We start from the raw sequence: 20,256 nt of genomic DNA, 5'->3' as shown, positions 1-20,256 counted from the left end.
CTGGCTAATGTGACAACATGCAAGCATTGTATCTGTGTGCCAGAGTGCAGTAGGGCAGCCTCTCCCTAAGGGACAGGGACCCATATGCGGTAACCCAGTGGCAGGCAAGGGCCTCGCTGCCTGGGGTTGGTCCCACAGTACCTGAGCAAAGCAAGCGGGGCAGGCTGGGGTATAGAAGCCAGGTTCAACCAAGTCTAGTCTTTGTGCTAAAATAATTCTCTTCTTTATTTGCTTTTTCACCTTTTTGTCTTGCTTGAGTGGAAGAATAATTCTCCTTTAACATTGTACAGATAATATTTGATAAGTTGTGAGTGATGAGGAAGTAGGTGATAAAGTAATTGTGGCCAGACACATAAAATCTAAGCTGAGTTTTTCTTGCAGCCTTTTGAAAGAAAACTGGACTGAAGGTTAAAAAAAAAAAGTGGTGAGTTGAAACCAACTTTAAGGATAAACTTCCTAGAAAACCAAGGAAGTATAGAAACTTCTCGTTTCCTTTTTTCTTTCCAGTTCTACCAGAATTAAAGCTGCTCTGTGGGGCTGATTTTCTACAGACATTTAAGACACCCAATCTCTGGAAGGAAGAACACATCAAAGAAATAGTGGAAAAGTTTGGTTTGGTCTGTATTAGCCGTGCTGGCTCTGATCCTGCTCAGTATATCAATGAATCAGCCCTTTTAACTAAATTCCAGCACAATATCTTTCTGGTGAAAGAATGGATTCAGAATGAAATCAGTGCAACACAGATACGCTGTGCCTTGTGCAGAGGATTAAGTGTAAAATACCTCGTACCAGATTCTGTTATATCCTACATTGCACAACATAATATCTACACAGAAGAGAGTGAGCGGAAGAACGAAGGTGACTTGCTTCAGCCTCTTAAATTGCAGAACACAACACTAAACCCACTAAATGACTGATGTCTGTGGTGTGTGAAGTGGACAGACCTGGTGTTCTTTTCATGTAAAGTTCTTGAGAAAGTTGTTTCTTGTTAATGAGGAGTACATCAGTTCAAAATTTCTTGAATTCATGTGGTGTTTTAAATTCGTGGTTTTGTGTGTGGTAGTGCTTAAGCAAATTGGGATGCTCAGCTGCATAGTTTAAAATATATAAAGAACAGCTTCCTTATGAAAATAAAATACGATCTTAACAATAAATATTAATATCCAGTAGTACTTAAGGGTCAAACATCGTATTTTCCTGAATTGTAATTCTGTAATCCTACAGACAGTTTTAGCATGAAGGCACCTTACCATCTGAAGCAGCAAAATAAAATGAACTATTACTTTTCTTTTTATATATATATGTATGTATTTAAATACGTATTACTGCTAAACTTTGACTTTTAAGACCCCAAATAACTTTTTGTATTTTGGCAGTTTGGACAAGAGATAGAAATAAATCTTTCTTTCATGCAAGCACTTAAAAATGCGTGCACCATTCACGTCACTTTTAAGCCTCCAGATTCTCAAATGACAGACAGTCCTCATCCCCAGATTTAAAGTGGGTCTTTGCTTCTTTGATCCAGAGTCTTCTATAAGAGTAAGTAATTGCCAAAGCCCTGGAGTAAATAACATATCCAAGAGGAACTTCAGCTGTACCATTTGAAGATGCACAATGGAAAATAAATGAAAATAAGAGGCTATCTCAGTATTTGAGCCCTAATGTTAGCCAGAAAAATCCATTCTCTTATATGTTGGTTGCCTATTCTGATGATTCAGTCTGTCTCATTTTTGACAGAACTAGAAACTGCTACTTCTGTGTTTCATGTTGTTTAAATTAACTGAAAGCATGCATTTATCAACATACAGAATTAACCGTGGCTTCTTAATAGAAGGTTCCACCTAGCTGGCACATTTTGAGCCCTCAGTTGGCCAGGCAGCTTCCACTGGTAGTTCTCTTGAATTAAGGAGCTTGTAGAACAAGTTAAAGTAATGCCAGACACAAATTGCTTTCACTGAAAGAGTCTGATTATTTTTCTGAAAAGAAAAGTAGTACCTTCTATGAATATGTACCATAGTAGCTGGTACATATTCAAGGAAGAAGGATTTGCCTCAAAAAACACACAAGATAAGCACTTGTATAACTTTGGCTAATACCCTAACCTAAAGCTATTTAAAAGGGTTTTTTTCTGAGTGGCATGAAAAATGAAGAGTTATATGGTTAAAATGGATCTCCAGATAATCAGTACCCTTACAGAAGTTATATGGAAGGTAATGTTTCATTCTGTTTAAATCAAGTCATCCTGCTGTCATTAGAAATCTCAGAGATTCAGCCTTGTGGAAGGATTTAAAGGCAATACTTCAACAATAATCGGATTAGAAGGACTTGCATAGCTACACGGTCTAAAAAAGAGATAAAAGAAACCAGAGTTCAAACTCGCCACAAAGAAAGGCAGTGAGCTGTGTGGTGCAGAATCAACACACTGTTCTGAGACTTTGATTTTGAGAATTATCTAAAGTAGGGATGCCTGCAGATTTCAATGGTTACTGGAAAATGGTCAGCAATGACAATTTTGAGGAGTATCTGAAAGCACTGGGTAAGGTTCCCTTCGTGTTTCTTTAACAAATAATCAATAAATGCAACCTGTCTTATTCTTTCATGAATCTATTTTTTCTTGTACAGCCATAAATCATTTTTGTGAGAAATATTTTTTTCAGCAATGCATTTTAAGAATCGCCTTATGCAAAATTGTTTTGTCTTAAGCAGCCTCTACTTTTTACCATCTTGAAGCTTACATTAACAGAGATTAAACTACATAGCTTGAAGAGGTAAGTGGCAGATTTCAAACTTAAAAAAACAACCGTAATTTGAAAAAGAGTAAAATTTTTACGTGTGATAAAGAGACAATAATATATTCAATACAATTTTGTGTTTGCATTTGATGTAATTTGATGTATTGTGCTAGTATTTCAATATAAATATTGAAGGCCTTATTAACTGTCAAATACAAGTGCTATTTTTTGTGATTCTACATAATCATAAAATCAAAACATTAACTTTTTTAAGTTAAAACAATTAGCTTATGGACTTGGTCCTGATGAGAAAGCTGGCCTAAAAGATCTGGGTATTTATTTATCTTTCTTCGTTTTAGTTCTCCCAAGAGCTACAAGCTTCTTTTTGTGGTAGGCTTTTCTGGATTAAAATAATTCTTTTTCTTTTTCAGATGTAAATGTTGCTGTAAGAAAAATAGCAAACTTGCTAAAACCTGACAAAGAAATCCTTCAGAATGGGGATCATATGATCATTAAAACGCTAAGCACTTTTAGAAACTACATCATGGAATTTGATGTAGGAAAGGAGTTTGAGGAGGATTTAGCTGGGGTGGATGATCGCAAATGCATGGTAAGAATTAGAACTGTAACAACAGACAAGAAAAATAGAATATTAATAATCTGAGCCCTTTCACAGACCACATCTGTTAATCATTTTGTGTGGCTATTCGTAAAATTATTTCTATACTTTTCAGTTTGCCAAGATGTGCACACAGTTTTTAGCGTGCCTTTACATTAAAGGAATGCTAGTTTTAATCAGGACCACAAAACAATTTTATCAATGAATGAATAGTAACGTCAATGAAATGTTACTCAATTATACTGGGATATTTGTTAGTCAAAAAGACATTTAGGTTAAGAATTTCAGAAACTCTTCTCCAAGTAATGTTTTACAGTAAAGGAAATCCACTGGTGGCAGGGTCAGGCACTGTTCCCCATGTGTAAGAATGGCCAAGTGCTTAGAAATTGCAGCTTTTCTTTTTCTTGTTCCGAGGCTCCTTCCTTCCCAGGTGGATTTATTAGAGCAGATGTGTTAATTAGCCTACTGGAACAAACCTTATTCCAATCAGTAAGCAAACACTGAGGACTCTGCCTTATGAGCTCTTTTTGCTTGCCAGAGAGACAGTATTTTCTAACTTATGACTGATAAATACCTATTAACAGGGGAAGAACTTGAGAATACCAAGTTCTTTCCTGTTAGTTTGAAAGCATGACACCTGCAATATTCTACAGTGAAGAAGTTGACAAGCAAAAGAAAATTACCTTGAGGGACATAAAAGAGAATTAATAGGTTTCCATTCTTAGATAGTGCCATTTAAAATCGATACTATTCTCTAACACTAGGATATGCAAATTGCCTTTTCCTCTGGTGATGGCAGGAAAGGGAAAGATCGTGAAGATCAGAAAAAAAGACTAGCTAGCTAGTGAGTGCCTCAACTAATCCTTCTGGATTCCTTGTTACAGAGGGTAGAAGCATGAGAGAGTGCAGAATACAAAATTCACAGAAGGAAAAAGCAGTGTGTATTTGTGTATAGGAAAGTGCCTCAATGTCATTTTTGACTGCTGGAAGGCTCTTAATCAGGATAATGATTAAGATCCATTAAGATAATGATCCACTGAACAGTTATGAGCCCAAAGAAAGACTTAGACTTAGGTGGCTAAGTTACTATCAAAGACAGTAATGTTCAAAATTTCTGCTCAAGTGCTAAAAATGTCTCAAGTCCTCAAATGCCATTAAACTCCATCTAAAGGAGGAATACAACATCCTCTACATGGCAAAAGAAGTAATTGTGCTCTACCCTATTTTGCCAAACTGAGTGGTGGGGAAGAATTTAAAATGTTGAACCAGAAAGAAGAAACTAGAGAAAGATTATTCTGGTCATTACAACAGAAATTTGATTTGGAGTAGAACCGAATTTACCCTACTTCCAAGGGTAGCGTAAACATTTTATCTATCGACTATTCAGTGTAAAATGCTTACTCAGCCTTGGAAGCAGAAGGTACAAGCATCTTCTTGCCTTTTCCAAAAAAATCCAAGAGGTAGTCGCTAACTCTAACTATTCGTTTTGCTGAGAATGACTTAGGCATGTAGCTCCACAGAAGCTTTCAGAAATCCTCCATGTTGCTTCATGGCCCCCAAGAACAGATACCAACTGCAGCTGTACAGTTAAGGTCACTGATCAGTGGTTTTCTATTTGCCTTGTAGCAATGTATCATACTTTATAGTTCAATATTCTTATTAAAGATTTATTTTCTACATGAGACCTCAGTTTTCGCAAAGGCAAAACAGTACAAGAAGCTGTCTTTCTGAAGCCACTTCAGTCCAAATCTGATAACCGTAGTGTCAGGCAAAATTTGCAGTTGTTAAGCAACAAAATAACTCCAACAGGCCAGAAAAAGTATTGTGAGAGAAGGGTCATGGAAGTGGTATAAGAGATACTGGACCACTCCCTGACTGGTGTTATGAAAAAACCCACCATAAAAGCAAAGGTTGAATATAATTTTTGGTGTTTCCTTTTCTCATCTGTAGCTTGTGAAACTGCATACCATAAATGGCTTAATCATTAATAGTCAACCTAGGTAATGGGAGGGATTGTGAATCAATTATCGTTATTTGTATTGTGGACTGAGCAGACAACTGTGCAAATTTTATCCACGTGGCTCAATGTATGAGAAGTACAAAGTAACACAGATAAGACAAATTACACATTAAACATTAATCTATATAGCAGAGCAATCATCAGGAGACTAGAATAAATAACCTTAGAAGTAATTCATCCAATAGGTATACATCATTTTTTCTTTTAATGAAGAATATATCATCTAGCTAGAGTTAACGTATCAGTAAAAATAATATTATCATGGTGAACAGGTTAGATCTTGTGTATAATTCACTGAAATTATGTTCACCTTTCAGCTGTAAAACACGTCTTTAAGTCAGTCAGGGTAGAGTGTAACTACAGTAATTCCAAATCAGTACTGGCTGTGATGAGTAAAGGCTAAAAAGTTTTGTTGATGCTTATGTCAGAAGTTGAAGGTTTGATAGGAGGAATTGATACTCCTGTGATAGTATAGGCCCTCTCCTTCATTTCAGTTACGATTTTTTAATTTCTATCGTTGGAATAGATAGAAGCATGTCTGAACTTTCTGGAACAGTGAGTTAATTGAGCTGGATAAACCTTAGCAGTGTCAGTTTGTCGGTTTTTTGACCTTTAACTATCGCTTCCTTGTATGCAACGTGTTTTTAGGTGATTCTGTTTTCTTAAGAAATATAGATAGCAGCAATTGGTGACATCAGTTCCTTTAAGATTTTGTTTCTTTTGGGAAGTGAAAATTTGCTACTTTGGAACCTCAAGAAGCTCAAAAGCCCTTCTAGTTTAGTTAAAGGTGTTTCTTTGTTCTGTAAAACTAAAGATTAGGATAGTTGACCACAGAGATGTGTGGACACAGGAGAGATCACTAATCACAGTGCAAGGTACTTCCAAGAAGACAGGTAATACTCAATGCGTTCTAAGCATTACTGAAACCGTGTATGGAGCAAGCTGCAGCACAACCTTGACTCTTAAGAAATGGAGACAAGACATCTGCATTCACTTAGCTCCATAATGCTATTGTGATTCTCCTGGAGCTTTTCCCCAGAGATTTTATCTCCTAGATAAAAGTTAAGTAAGAGTTTCTCTGCTTGGCAATTTCATGAAAAATGTGTTTCTGCAAGTTTAATCATGCTTAATATTTAGGGTTGTTGAAAACTTGGCACTTGGAACTACAAAGGTGAAATGAAAGTTTACATATTCAGGAGCGCATTTTATTCTTTGCAAATGTTACAAGGTGGACATTAGACGGTGTAGAAAGAATTTTAGAACATTAATATTGTCTTACGTTATTTCTTATATGATGTGAAGTTTGAATTGGACCATGTGATAAATTTTCTACTAGTTTGAAGGGTTTGTTCATGGTTTTAATTGGTGACATATATCAGATGTATAGTGTACAAAACCAGAAATTTAAAGTTAAATGGATAACTATGCCTTTGGTATTCCCCAAACAGTATTTGATCCTGCTATCTTCACTCTCAGTGAAGATCCAGTCTCATCATGAAATTTTCTCAATTTTAAAGATAAATTCTATAATCTCTATTTGTGATTTAGTGAGTGTCTCAGGTATTGCACTAAGTATAAAACCTTGTTTCATGCACATAAACTTTACTGTGTAAAAAAATTATTGTGCACAAGAGGCAAGGCCTTATTGAAACAACTGAAAACCATCTCCAAAAGTATGCCTCATTCATCACCAGATAATTTTGCCTCCCTTTTTCACCATCAGTAATAAACGGTGAAGCTGAGGAAACATCTGCAATGGGAAATATGTACCAGTAAAAATAAGAACGGGTCAGGATCTGACACTAAGCAGAAAAGTTACCCTTATGTACATTCACAGTGTATTTGCTTAGTACCTCAGTCAAAAGTTTATAAAAAAGTTAACTGAAAAACTTAAAGGCTGAAGTTTCATATTCCAAGTCTTTGCAACCAATGAATTAAACCAGATTGGGAATGGGATAGCTCAGATGCAAAAATTACTTCCCTAACATTTTTACTTCTCTAATAATTTTGCTGCTAAAGTCAGAGAAAGTTTTTGCATTATAATTTTTCTCTGCTGTTCAAGCATTTGAATGAGACTGAAGTGCTTTAGCTCACACTATCCAGAATGGATCTGTCTTTTGACAGACACTAAGGGCAAGTGATCTGTTTAAAAAATCAGGGAAGATCCTATGTTCCAAATCTAGAACCGCAGATTTTCTTGGGTAACTGAAAACAGCATTAGTTGCCTTAGAATTGTATATTTGGGTAAGCGAGTGAAGGATGGTGCAGTAATTCAGAGCCCTGTGCTCTTTGGCATAGTAATTTTCTTCTTACACTGAAGCAGGAAAGGAAATGACAATGACTGGGGACTAGTAAACAGAGAAATCAGCAAGAATGTGAAGGTGGGAAATCGTACATATTAACCATTTAGTTAACGAAAACAGAATACAAGCAGAACATAACCATGGATAAGTTATCAAATGGGTGTTTAGGGTTCCATTATTTGAATTAATACAACTTTTAGTCATAGTTAAGACTTGCTGGGGTGGAGTAGGATGAGGGGGATTTTGGAGTTGTAGAATTCACTTATCATATCTATCATACATCTTACCATATGAAGTATCTTCCTGATACTTCATGTGATACTTCCTGATAGTTATGAAGTATTTTCCTTTAGCGTTTAAGAGAGCCACATAAGGATTGTTCATAGGCACCTGACCAATCCTTCTGTCACACAAACTAGTGCTAGTTACGTGTGCCATATCCTAGTGAAAGGAGGTAAGTTGTCTGACACTAATCATGGCTCTGTTTTAAATAACAAACATGTCTAATGTGAAACTGATTCCTCTCTAGTTTGTATTCAGGAAAAATGCAATGAAGTTTAGTTGTTGTGGACATAGTTTGATTTATACTGCTGCAAGGTCAGAATAAAGCCCTGTTACAAAACCACATGGCTCACGAAGCTTATTTAACTATTTAGGCCGGGTTCCTCTGTTCACAAATGGATTTCACGGCTGTTAATCTAGTTTAGAGTAGGTATTGGAATGAAGAACTTTGCTGCCAGAAAAACAACAAACAACATTCCAACACTTGGAATTTCTGTAGAGATCCCCCACGGGGTGAGACGACTCAAAATAAATTGTGCCTGTCTAGTAAGATGCAAGATCAACAATTTACTGGATCCCTCTGATTCAAATATTTTGTTTCTTTACTTCTTCAAATGCTGTCCTTTTCTTTTTGGCTTGTAAGTATCTTTTCATATACTTTGTTGGAACAAGCATTGTTCTAGAATGATTGTTGCTGGGAGGTGCTTTTATGTTGTTGTTTGTGTATATATAGTAGTCTTCTCTCAAATCTGCTGCCCTCTCTCTCTGTAGTACTGTAAAATCCCCAGCTCCTCTTTGAAAGAATCTCTGACTTTCGGGGGGGGGTTACTTTAAAGGAGGTAGTCTTCATGTGGTTTTCTGTTGATACTCCTGGCCTTTTGCCAGGAGTGTGGACTTGCTGTCCACAAGTGAGGAAGAACAGTCCTCCAGTCAACCCCTCTGAGGCTCCAGAGAACAGAGGTCTACTCTTGAATCTGTCTCAGTTCATTCAGTCTCTGTGCCTTAGTAAAGAGGAGCTGTTGTCTTTTCTGCCTTGTTTCACACTACGTGCCCTTTTGGCATTACTGCTTATTATCTGTAAGCGATACACTCAGCACATTTGCGTGGTGATATCAAATGAGATCTCTAGAATCTTTTGTCATATAATTTAAGATGTCATTAACTTCAAATGTTGCAGTGCTGGATTCATGTCTAAAACCTGAGACTGATCAGAAGCTTTAAGCTAGTTACTCACAAAACCACTGCTAACGCACTGAAGCTTTGTAGGGGAGATGGTTTTGGATGGGCTTAGCATTTCAGCTTTTTGTGACTCCTAAAAAGCTCAGAGTGTTATGAATGCAGAAAGTGCAATGAGAAAGAATCAGCTGAAAACCTGAGAACCAGATTTACCAAATCCAATTTTGAATGACAAACCATTAGTGTTATGTACAATTGTATCTTACTAAAATTGCACAGAGGATAAATCGATTATACACATTTATTTAAACAGTAAGTGTCTTAGAATCGATTTTCATCCTTGCACAAAGTGAATTGGATGTGCTGTTTTGTACTTTTTTTCTGTCATAGGGTATTTACAAGTCTTCCTATTTTTGTATTATTTGTATACAATTTTATTTCAGTAAGAAAAAAAAATCCACCATTCCTAAGAAATAAAACAATATGCACTGTCCAAAATATTGATTCTATTCCTCCTCCCACATATTGTCACCTGCATAGCCTGGAGCTTTGGCACATATACATTCCTGCTCCCTGCAACATGTCTCTAGTCGTTGCTTTCCTTCATTGCTTTTATGAGCAAGGATTCAAAATAAGGAATGTGAACATTTAAGATCTGATCCTATCTGACAGCAGCTTACCCTTTGATCTAAAATTTGTCAATCCAATCCTAAACCCCTTTGCTAATAATGGAGATGCTGACAATCATAGAAGCAAAATATTGCTTCTAGAAGTGTCTCATCTTTTGACTATAGTGAATTTCAGTAAGCTTAACAGTCAGGTACAGAATGCCCACGTTAGAACCAGCTTGTCTTTCAATAACAATCTGAGCAAGTTTGTAATGGCATGAACACATTTCAGAGTCCTGTAGGTGTAGATACCTATTATGAGACATCACATCTGCCAGCCTTACAGGCAGCTGAGAAATAAGTGGTATTGTACTACCAGCCATTTCCTATGAGTTAACTTTGGGAGTTCTGTTGGTGCGTGGCTAAAAACAAGAATGATGAAATGGGAGGTTAGATTTGTAAGTGCTTCTTCTACAGGGTTGAACTGAAGTTAGTAAGGGAAGGAAAGGTTGGTATAGACTTTATCATTCAACCTAGCTACAGGATGGCTAAATAGGTATAGCCTTTTTTCCAGCAACAGTATCTTGGAATAAAGTCCAGGAATCCTACCGCTAATTTTTCTGTTGGATTTGTTGTCTTCTCAATAGTTTGGCTGTCTGTCACCAACCTGCCAGATGCAGATTTGATGAGATAAAAGCAGCTACAGGATGGAGAGATGACAAACCCTGAACATGGTTGTGGCCCTGCTGTTAGCAGTGTGCAGCATGCCTCCTACACAGAAGGTCATAGGTAGTGACTACAACATCACAGAATGCCCCTTCAGAGTGACATTAGATTTCGTCTGTGATATCAACATTAGTTTGTTCCATCAGCATTTCATTTGATGAAAATTTTCCCTGCAGACTGCTTACCAGAGGTTTTTATATAACTTTGATACTTAATACAGATGAAACTGCTTTATTTTGAGGATATATTAAATATCTCGTTGGATATATTGCCATGTTTTACCAAAAATTCTAGGTTATTTTCTTTGGTATTATTTGTAAACACAAGATAGGAGACAGCTGAAGTTGGATTTTCCTGTGTCATCTGACCTAAACAATTACTTTCCATTATGATTTAAGAAGTATTAAACAATTACAGCTGTAAAATGACTGGTCATTCTCCTAAGCAGAGAATTACTGGATTGAGATGGAGCACAGAGTGTGTCTTGCAGTTTTAGAGTATTGCAGTCATTTGCTGCACCGTGATGTAGAGACAACACTCTGAAGGGAAGTAGAAGAAAAATGGAACTGGTACTGCTGTGTTTATCCTACAGATGGGAAATCAATTACATCTTTTTGATGAAAGGTGGTAGCTGCAATTCATATTTGTAAATGCAATGTGTGGAAATCTATGCAGCATTAACAAAAATGTTCATGGACTACTTTTTTTTTAAAAAAAGTTATTTTCTTTCATTCACCTGAAAATACATTATGCATCTTCAACTGCGAAGCACATGACACAAGCAAGCGTATTAGGGATAGCCAACAGGGGAATGTGAAACATTGTGCGGAGCCAGCATCAAATGTTTTTGCACCTGGACCTCACTGGGAAATGCAGAGTTTTCTGATAAAATAGTTTATTTGATGAATATTTCAGTAGATTACAAGAGTCAGTGTCTCTGGCTGTGGGTCAATATGACTTGCCAGTAGAAGCTGGAAGTAATATCTATTGTAATTCTGCAAAACTTCACTACTGTTACTGCTACTAGAGAAAATGCAAATACATAACAAATAGGTTTGTTTTGTTTTTACTAAATCTTTCGTTCAATAAATCTACCTTATCTCATAACTGAAAACAATAACTGGAATACTTTAATTATCATTTCTTCTCACATTAATTTTCAGGAAGATGGTGCTGCTATGCTTATGTACTTAAATTTTCATAACACAAAGAGATTAAATCACTAACAAAAGTATGTGAATGGCCAAGTAATAAAAGGAAATTATCTAAGTACACAAAAAGAGCGTAAGACTACAGAAATCACATGATAAAACTAAGGAAAACTGGAACATTTTTTGTCTTCTCAGGCTTCAAAAGCTTCTTCACCTCCCAGAGGAGCTCCATTCTCTGTTAGTACACCTCAAGAACAACGAGTACATAATGCAACAGATGTGCAATACTGGTGCTTAGAATTTTTGAGAAAAGTTAAATTGAGGCAAGACTCACTCAATTTATCTCACTCCAGTACCTTTCCTCGTGCTTCTTCACTATTTTTAATTACACTATCAACTAATCACATTAATAACTATTTTCTGTTGAAGATTCCTACAGAATTATACATATTTGACCTAAGAAGTAGTCATCTTAGGTTTGATCAGGTAGTACGTAAGCAAAACTTAAGCTTGCTTATGACAAACTACAATGCTGCATGCTTATGGCAATGCTACATTTTCATCTAGTTGGTTCTGTTACCATCAGGAAATTGCAGCTTTCCAGTGTCCTCAAAGTTTGTCTACTTCTCCTCCTCTTGCTTTTGGAGGAAGATGAAGAATAGGAACTGTCTGCCCAGGGATGCTGTGCTCACCAAACCTTGGCAAAGAAATTTTAGTAATTTCAGATAGGAGACAGTAGCTCAGTTTCTGTAATCAGGGAAACCTTAGGTAATGCTATTATTATAGTGGTGGCAAACAAGGCTAATTATAAAAGCCAAATTTTCTAAGAAAAGTTGCTTTATTTATCTTGGTAGTGAGTGTGTGCCAGGAGAGGAAGGCAGCAGCAACTAAAAGTTTGTGCAGAACTGCCTTACTAATCTATTCAGGTGCTTGACTCCTAATTGTACAATGGTGATATCCTGATCCAGTCTTTACAAATAAATCTTTGCTCTTGTATATAATAAAAGAGATTATATGTACCACCATTTGCCCTACAGTGGTATTTTTTGAATATTACTATTACGTTCTGACTCAAATATTTGGAAATGTTCTAAGGCAAGCATTGCTATATCTCAGCTGTCGGTGAAGGGTGGACTTCTAGCAGCAGCCAGAGCATATCTAGCAGCCATAGCAACTCCAGCCTCAAACAGTACTCAGTGTGTATCTCAATAGAGATATTTGGAATAGAAGAATTTATTTCAATCTGAGTTAAGAGAAGTTTCTATCTTCTGTATTAGTAGGGTCTTTTATTATATGAGACATTACAGTTTGACCTAAAGAAAGAAAAGATAAAAATGCTGCTGATTAATCTTACTGTCATAAAGTGGTTGTCCTCCTAACAAAGAAGAGGACATTATGTTCTCCTGCAATATAATCTGTGCTTTATAACCTTCATAGAAAAATAGCCACATACAAAAATCAGAAACTATGATTTACTCACATCCCTTCAGTATTTATATTTCTCAAAGGAAAGGCAGAAGATGAGAACCGAGAATATTGGCTGATAAAAAAGCTTGGTTAACGGTCCGTGGTATTATACTTTTTGTGGTTATCACCAAATTTCCAAAAGCAATATCTAATCTTGACTGGAAAAACAAGAAAGCCAGAGAAAAAAGTGTGTTGTTTTCTGAGACAAAACAATTTCAACCACCCTTGGAGGCTGAAAAAGTTAACATTTGCTTGCACTGCTACAAATATTTCTCAGTTGCCCCCAAGTGTAGTAAGCTACTGTATATTATCAAGACTAATAACTTCCATAACTGACTTTGAGCATTAATAGTACTAATGAAGTTGAATCTTACTTTGTCATGGTATATTGCGTTTGAATTCACATACAAACCCACAAAATTTAACTATTAAGCTAATGTAATGATTAAGCTATGCTGAGCTCAATGGATAAATATAAGTGCAGTTACTAAGCAAAGTTGCATATACCAATGCTTCACTCCACAGTATCCCTCACATCTACAAGTCATCAGTAGAAATAATGTTCATTTTCTGATATATTCATTTTTTAGACTCATCAGAAAGTCTTAGATGTGTTAACTTCTAAATTAAACATTTTTCACTTTGACTAGTATTATTTATCTTCTATCTCCAGCTGCACGTCTACAGATTCAAAACACATATGCAAGTATAAACTATGATGACCAAATTAACTACAGCTTTACCCAAATGTGATGTTCCTGCCTACATTAGTATTTTGTACATTAAAAGGATATGACTGTTTTAAAAATGTTACCTAGTACTTAGTTTAAATAAGTCATTTTACAAGAGAGAACAGAAAAATTTGTAAATATATTTTCCAAATCAGAGAGTTTTTTTTAGCAAGGACACATGAGTTTATCTTTCAGAGACCCCATATGGTGCAAACAGACTATATGGGATCCATAACAATGCCTTGCCTATGATTATCTATGCTGGCGCTCTTTCTAGTGACTCATTTTCCATGCTTGTTTAGTCTAAAGCTTCCCAGGGGTGGAAACTGCTGGCTGTACTCATTTGAAGATAGTGGCTATCATGGTTATAATTTGAGAATTAATTGTTTGTGACATACACAAATTAAATAAATAGGGCTGCATAGTTCTTGAATATTGAACTAGTTTTAGTTCCCAGAATGAAAAATGTAGACTGACTTTTTTTTCTTAGTAACTACACAGGATGCAGGCAGTAAGTTTTCCTTTAATGATAGATCAGAATTCATCTTGTCTCCATATTTGACTACTCATACAGATAGTGTCTGAAGACTTTTACAACGTAGACAGCAGTTCCATATTTAGTCCTCAGATTAACTTCAAACTAGCTGGTATAAAAGTCATGTGCTAATATTGGTATTAAACTATCCTCATGGAGCACAAATTGTCACTGCTCTTCCCCTTCCCTCTTTAACTATTTTACAGAGTATCGCTTCTCTTTATTTTAGGAAGACGTGAAAGGCAAATTGTCAGTAAAGACTAACCAGAGTAACAAGCTGTAGGATGCACCCTTATACCTTTAAGTAGTTTATGAATCAAGTCCTACTGAACTACTCAGGACAGCACCAATATTCACAAAAGCTGAATCCTGCACACCTTACTCTCACTCTTATTCTGCCAGTTCTGGCTGGAGTAGTTCTCCAGCTACAGTGACGCAAAGCAGGATTCTGGAAAAGTTACCAGTTTGCTGATAATTCCAAACCACTCTACTTGATGCTGGAAGGCAGATTAAGACATGAGGAAAAAACAGCTCAAGATTTAAAAGCCTTGGTCATCCATAGCTGCTTGTAGGTGGGTACGCTTTTCAGGTAAAGCAGCTGGGGAACACTTCTTACAGTGGAAAAGCCGAACTGAATCTCAAGTTTTCAGCTCCTTTTGCAAATACAGCATTAGGCTGCACATCCCTTCTGCTGCTGTATTTGTCAGCAGGGAGAGAGGTGTGTGGTTTTACACAATTAATTTTATTATTTTTTTCTTGTATTTAAACAGCTTTATCTCATCCTTCCAGATTTTGGCAGGCAGTTGTGCCATGGCTTTGTATTTAAGCTCATTTATTTCGTAATTATCCTAAGTGTTACAACACTACAATTATTCTTCTTACGAGATACATTAATCATTTATTATATTGGAGAGAAGTTTTTCTATAAGGAAACTAATCATAACATCAGAGAATACTACAGTAACACTGAACATATATATTTTGTTAGACCACTGTATCTTGGGATGGAGATAAGCTTCTTTGTGTACAGAATGGAGAAAAAGAAGGTCGTGGCTGGACCCAATGGATTGAAGGAGATGAGATGCACCTGGTAAGATCACATAACAGGCTTTAAATGCCAGTCTATTAAAATGGTTAGATGTAATGCAGCAGGCTGTGTGGTATGTTATCTTGGCTTACTTTCACATAATTAGGTATTGGTGCAGCATTTGACTTGTTTATAGAGCAACGTTTTCATTTGGAACCATGATGCTTTTATGTCCCTTACAAAGACTGCCTGATGTCAAAGCAGTATTCTTACTGTGTTAACTGTCTGTCCAGACATACCAGTTTGAAATGTTTACACTGAGGAAGACGTTTAACAGAATGTCCTTCATACAGTCTGTGAACTACACAGTATGGGAGCTGGTGAAATTATGCATCCAACAGTAAGCCGTAAGGGAAAACACGCCATTGTTCTTTTAAAATAATTACAGGCCAGACTGCATTATAGCCTAGAGAACTAAAACAGTAATTAGGTTTTTGAAATGTCATGTTCTTTCAGATCATCATTTTTATCTTTCTAACTTAACAGGACCTGAAAGAAAATGCCTATTCTTTTTCTCACATAGCTCTTTATAGCATCTTCACTCTCTCATCAATGTGGCTAAAAGGCAGTCTTCCTGCTGAGATAATAAAATCCAACCTCCATTTCTCTTCATTGTTCATTCAGCAGTCTAAATGAATGTTCTCTAAATACTCAAATCAGTAGCAGAGTTATGAAATCTTTGCAAAAGTATCCCAAACTCCTTATTGCTAAACAGAATTTTCAGGAAGTACCAGAAGTCCCAGAAACTAGTTTGGGAAAGAATGTATATGACAGATCTTACCATCTGGACTACATACTTGATATAATGCAGGTAGGGAGAAGCTTACTGCGTAAGTGGTCACGTTATAGCTGAGGTCATGGGCTCACTGAAAGTACGGGGGAAGCAATAAAAAGGAGCCTCCAGAATTTCCTGTGTATACATATTGTCTCTATCTATACACAAGCACACTACAGTACTTCCACACTACCTCCCAGCTTCACAACAGTTGGTGCCATGAGACCAACCATCAGCCCTTTCAGATTCTCTGCTGGCAGATGGGTTGCAATTAGCCATACAATATCTGGCCTACCAGTTCGACTGACACCTCGCTGCACTCAGTCATACACATAACGGGCACTTATCTGCACATATATGAAGCAATAGCACTAGTTGCTCTTGGATTTCTCTGTATTGACATCCCGGTTTCTGTCCCTTGCCACATCCGCAGTCAGCATCTCTTCCCATTTGCAATCCCCAGCACCAATTTCTTTACCCCCAATTCCTGCTATCCTTACTCTGATTCATGCTCTAGCCATAAAACCTAGCCATGGACCTCCAGGCCAGACCACCTTCTATACTTGGCCCCATCAAGAGTTCGATTTTAGAAGTCATAAATTCAGATTCAGTTGCTCAAACATATGTGTCTAGTCACACTTCAGGTACCCCAACATAACCTGACTGATCTGAGGCTGCTTCTTCAGAAGGTTTTGAAGAGTTCTGTGTCATACCTGCCAGCTCATGCAGGCATCCATGCACTCATTGTCACTTGTGTAATTTATCACAATCTATCATATACACAACAGTCAGTACAAAATTACTTCATGCAAAGGAAGTAACCAAGTATGTGAGAGGCCAGTCCCCAATATTTCAATTTTATCACTTTTTATATTTCATGAACTTCAAAAGATGTCCTCTATTTCTCTGAATCCTTGTTAATGTAACTCTCTCCATTAAACATACGGTAAAAGAGTCACATTTAGCATCTTATTTTTGACCAGCTAAGATTACTAGGTCCTGTACTCTTGAGAGTCCTTTGATACAATGGGCAGTTACCTCTAAAAAATTGATACTTTGATAGCTTTATGATCCTATTGAACTTTACACAATGAGCCAAGTGTTAATTTAATTCTTTCCACAGTTCTGTAGAGAGTAGTACCACATCCTTTAGTAGTTTATCGCCTCCTATTTTCTGAATTTCATTCTATGGTCTGTACTTTGTAGTTCTTTTTCCTCTTTAGATTCTATTTTATGTGAGTGACTTATTTGACCATTCTCCATTTCCTTTTGAGTTTTATTGCCCTTTTCTATTGTATTGATCGCTTCTGCTCTGTAGGTTTTTGTCACTGTCAGCAGATCTCTTAGCCCTTACTGCACACTCGTTCTTCTGGGTTACCTATACAGAAGTGAACAAAACAGGTCCTAACTAAAATCACTATATCAGTTTGCTTGTTTTATCAATTCATCATGAAGCATTTTCTCTTACTAGAGACCAGCAACATATGCCAATAAGGTTATTGACTCAGTGTAAGGTTTTTTTAATATGTCATTTTATCAAAGTCCCCCTTAAGAAACTCTGCCTCCTGTTTCCTCAAAATATTCTGACAGCTTTATTAAAAGTCTTATCCTGAAATAGAAAGTACATCCCTTCTTCTAGGTCATACATAACCTTTTTCTTTATGTACCTTGAAAAGTTCCACCTCTTTTTCTTGTTCCACCAAAACCAGTCAACACCTCCATACATCCCCACGCATACTGTGTGCACTTCTCAGGTCTACCTTAAATAGTTTCAGTAATGGAGAGGATTAAACTGCATCTTCAGTGAGATTAGGTAAACAACAGTAGGCCTCACAAATCAGTGCCCGAGATGTGAACATCATTGTACCTGCTCATGCTCAGTTCAATATGATCCAATGACTAGTAAGTAGGGATTTTTGTAAAGCTCTTGTGGAAAACAAAGAACTGTCAACAGCATTAGACATCCAATATGATCAAGTTCAGTCAAAACTCACTGCTGTGCTGTGATTTATAGACCTAGATGAAATCTTCTGTACACAACAACCAGTCCTTTTCTAGCCATGATCATTGTGTTGCTAGAGTGGGCTTTCAGCTGATTTCTGGTTTTGTAGGTTTGAACTACCAGTCATCAACACACAGATTCAGAACTGGTTATTCAAATCTATCCCCAAATAACTTCTTTATGTGTCCAAAATAGAGAATGCCCATTTCAAAGACATACGCACATACTGCAAATAGAGAATAATGCAGCAGGAACATATTTGGTCCTTTAAGATCTGAGATCCCAAAATAACTTCTCTTACTCTACCTTTCACCAGAAAACAAACCCAAACAAGCTGTTTTCTTTTTAGGATTAAAAATAGGCCAAAATATGTACAAGTTACCTAATCTAATTTGATAGAACATTGTGGATTCAAATTAAGCTGGACATACACATGAACGTAAAATGCATGTCCTATGTAAAAGCTGTATTTTTAAATTATTTTATCTTCCTAGGAAATAAGAGTGTGTGGAGTCAAGTGTAAGCAAGTCTTTAAGAAGGTACAGTGAGCCTGCAGCTGAGACAGAAGTGAAGAACAGTCGAATTTACAGACTTACCACCAAACCTCCAAACGCTAGTAATGAACATCATCAGTGACAAGAGCAAACATGGAAATGAAGATCACATTAGAACTGTATAGTTAGAATAAAATATTTTTAACAAATCATTTTAAAGAAGTAACTGCAAATAAAACTATTTTTAGAAATGCCAATTAAAGACACTAAACATCATAAATGTGTGTGTACCGTAATTCTTGATTACACCAACATAAGACTGTTATAAAACAAGATATTGGAGTTTAAGACCTTGTAAGCTAATTTTTTACTTACAATGGAAATCCCCCTTCCACAGCCTTAGCAAGGGGCCTTCAGGTAGTCTTGTTTTCAGATGCTGAATTACAGTTGTAGGGGAGTGGATGAGAGCTGTAGTATGTGGTTTACACTTAAGTCTTGATTTCACTGAAGCCAATGAGAATTTACCATCAGCTCCAATGGAGCATTACTTCACTGAAAATATTCCACCAAAAATAAAAACCTGATTTCTCAAAATAGGTATAGATACGGATCGATAGTCTGGAAAAACAGTACTTCGAGAACCATGGCCACAATGCTTTCTAACGCTTTAGCCAGTATCTGCCCACTCTTTTTTTTTTCTTATTCTGGAGAAACTAATAGTAAGATCACTGCTAGAAACTGTATATAATAGTACACACACCACACAAAAGATATGACTAGCATTGCTTTGTACAATATCATTTGCAGATGTTTTTTACAACGCATCATAGTCCTCGTTCTCATGCAGACTGTCATGCATAACAAAGCATTGGCCTAGCAGTTTCCAACACTGATTTAATCACTAATTATATTAATAGTAATTTGCAAACCAAATTGTTATATTTTCAGTCTGTCAACACACTGGATATACAATTAGCACCACCACTTCACATCAAGTTCAAAAAGAGACAATGATACAGGGTACTTGGTTGGATCAGGCCTTTAGCACATGACACAGTATTACAAGTGTCTCCTGTAACAACTGTTATTAGCCATTTTGAGGGATGTAATCAGTGGGGAGGTTGCTATGGCAGAGTCTGAGGTGTTCTAAAGCGAGAACATACCTTTCCTTATTCTGCTGCAACCCCTGTGCGTAGCATTGCTTTTGTCTTTTTTGGGCACCCAATGCTGAGACTGAGAGAAATTTTAGACGTTCCTTATGTAAATGGCAACAAATGCTGCCATTCTCTACTAACCTGAGAGTTTTAAAATATGCACTATTATTCAGCCTGTTTAGAAAAGCTAGCAGCCAGAAAAGCTAGCAGCCCTATCTAACATGAAGACATGGAGGTTCAGAAATAGTCTTTGTAAACTATAAACTTAGTACAGCAGGGATGATAAACTTTCTGAACTAGGGTATTTCAACTGTACTATATATATTGTGAGTGTAGCACCAAATGTGCTATAGCGGACAACTATTTCAATTTTGTAAAGTTTTGGTTTTTACTT

General features: G+C 36.6%; 2 protein-coding genes across 9 annotated transcripts in view; both read left to right on the top strand.

Moving 5' to 3' along the window:
- Positions 1 to 2,607, top strand: part of NMNAT3 (nicotinamide nucleotide adenylyltransferase 3) — a 92,357-nt gene extending 89,750 nt beyond the window's left edge. For all 8 annotated transcript variants that reach the window (XM_054206872.1, XM_054206869.1, XM_054206870.1 and 5 more), the window contains one exon: positions 508 to 2,607. In XM_054206872.1, coding sequence (XP_054062847.1) covers positions 508 to 917 — 410 coding nt within the window. In that variant the 3' untranslated portion in view covers positions 918 to 2,607. The remainder of the gene's footprint in view (positions 1 to 507) is intronic.
- Positions 2,464 to 18,950, top strand: RBP1 (retinol binding protein 1). Its single transcript, XM_054206879.1, has 4 exons — positions 2,464 to 2,536; positions 3,164 to 3,342; positions 15,339 to 15,440; positions 18,709 to 18,950. Exons 1-4 carry the CDS (start codon positions 2,464 to 2,466, stop codon positions 18,760 to 18,762), a joined length of 408 nt encoding a protein of 135 aa, XP_054062854.1. The 3' UTR covers positions 18,763 to 18,950.
- Positions 18,951 to 20,256: the final 1,306 nt, after the last annotated feature.

Source organism: Rissa tridactyla, chromosome 6 (genome assembly GCF_028500815.1).
Source record: "Rissa tridactyla isolate bRisTri1 chromosome 6, bRisTri1.patW.cur.20221130, whole genome shotgun sequence".
NCBI classification, from domain to species: Eukaryota; Metazoa; Chordata; class Aves; order Charadriiformes; family Laridae; genus Rissa; species Rissa tridactyla.
Note: the sequence above shows the minus strand (reverse complement) of the source record. Positions and strands in the feature narration are given on the sequence as shown.

Excerpts from the sequence above, each read along its gene's own strand:
- RBP1 (XM_054206879.1), top strand. The coding sequence starts at position 2,464 with ATGCCTGCAGATTTCAATGGTTACTGGAAAATGGTCAGCAATGACAAT. Across the intron at positions 3,343-15,338 it reads TGGATGATCGCAAATGCATG|ACCACTGTATCTTGGGATGG; the intron begins GTAAGAATTAGA and ends ATATTTTGTTAG. Across the intron at positions 15,441-18,708 it reads AAGGAGATGAGATGCACCTG|GAAATAAGAGTGTGTGGAGT; the intron begins GTAAGATCACAT and ends TTATCTTCCTAG.